Source organism: Galeopterus variegatus, unplaced genomic scaffold (genome assembly GCF_000696425.1).
Source record: "Galeopterus variegatus unplaced genomic scaffold, G_variegatus-3.0.2 Scaffold418, whole genome shotgun sequence".
NCBI lineage: Eukaryota > Metazoa > Chordata > Mammalia > Dermoptera > Cynocephalidae > Galeopterus > Galeopterus variegatus.
Genome location: NW_007726529.1, coordinates 1 through 1,485, shown reverse-complemented (window position 1 = coordinate 1,485; position 1,485 = coordinate 1). Strand labels below are relative to the sequence as shown.

Here is a 1,485-nt window from a genome sequence, read left to right as displayed (position 1 = left end):
GGGTTACAAACTGGAAGAAGATATTAGCAGTAGAGAAAACAACAAAGGATCAGTATCAAGAATCTATAAATAACTCCTACCAAAAAAAAGCATAAACCACTCATGGAAAAATGGGCAAATAGCTTGAACAAGCTTTTCATAAAAGATGTTGTCAAAACACAAGAAGAGATTCAACCTTGGAGATCTGTAGATCAAGACCAAGATGAGATACCACTTATAGCCATTCGATTGTATGATGATAAAGCTCAAAGAGAATATGTGAATCCATAGGGTGAGAGTATAACAGGTACAACAGCTTTGGAAAATGATTTGACATTATCTCATAAGCTGAACATTCATATATTCTATGTCCCCACTAATTCCACTCTTACGTACAATGTCAAGAAAAACAATTGTCGATATGCAGTGGACACACATATACCACACTGTACTTCACACCATATCTAAGAGCAAAAACCGTGATACAACCTGAAAATCCATCAAAGGAAATGTATGAATGAAATATTGAATATTTACGTAATGAAATACTATACAGCAGTAAAAATGAATAGACTACAGTAACACTCAACAATATGGGCAAATCTTAACAATATGTTACCATATGAAAATAATTACTAGATTATTACTTATAGCTTGACATCCTTTATACAAGGGTACTTAAAAAATTTCATGAAAAAATGAATTAAGAGATAATACGAATCTTTCTATGAACTTTTTGAAGACCCCTGCAATACATTAAAACCAAACAAAATAAAAACATGTTTTTAGGTTTACATAAGAAATGAGAATATGCACATGCACACACATACATGTAATTCAAGGAGCTAATCATCTCAGTGAAGGAGCNTCTTACCTCGATGAGTTAGGTTAAAAAGAATGTTGACACTTCTCTTCCTTAAGTAATTTTCTGCCATGAGTGTGAAATTATACATTTCTTGTGAGTCTTGAATTATTTCCCAATTACACCAGTTTTTGTGCTCACAAAGTTTCTTTTTCCCAGAAAATCTTAAAAAAAAAAAAAAAACAATTTCAGGGTTTCCATGTTTGTCAAAGCAGATGTATCTCTTATCCCTCAGAGGATGCTCAGTGACTTTCAAACTACATTCCACATAATGGCATCAATCCATCACCAACAAATGTCAATACTGAAAATAACATTTCAACAATTTTGACATATGTGGCTAAATGTGTTAACAATAATGAATCATTGAGTCCCTTCTCATGGGTGGTGTGAATATCCCTTAATTTACTTTGAATATTCTTAAAAAGAAAACTTAGGTAGAGCCAGATCATCAGAAGGGACTTTTGTCACATCAAGATACACTATTTACTGTCTTCCTTAGCATTTTTATGCTACATATTCCTTTTTTTAAAAAAAGAGAAAACTCAGGTAGAAAGTATTAAACACTTGTGACCACTTAAAGATTTCCTCCTGACCCTGAGGTGGTTTCGAAATATTTGTTCAAATTTTCTACAACAGCTAAG

At 32.5% G+C, this 1,485-nt stretch overlaps 1 protein-coding gene across 1 annotated transcript in view; it reads right to left on the bottom strand.

Annotated features, from left to right (window-relative positions):
* Positions 1-1,011, bottom strand: part of OSMR (oncostatin M receptor) — a 35,876-nt gene extending 34,865 nt beyond the window's left edge. Inside the window, exon 1 of the mRNA XM_008568502.1 lies at positions 854-1,011. Within this exon, the coding sequence (XP_008566724.1) occupies positions 854-932 (79 nt within the window). The 5' untranslated portion in view covers positions 933-1,011. The remainder of the gene's footprint in view (positions 1-853) is intronic.
* Positions 1,012-1,485: the final 474 nt, after the last annotated feature.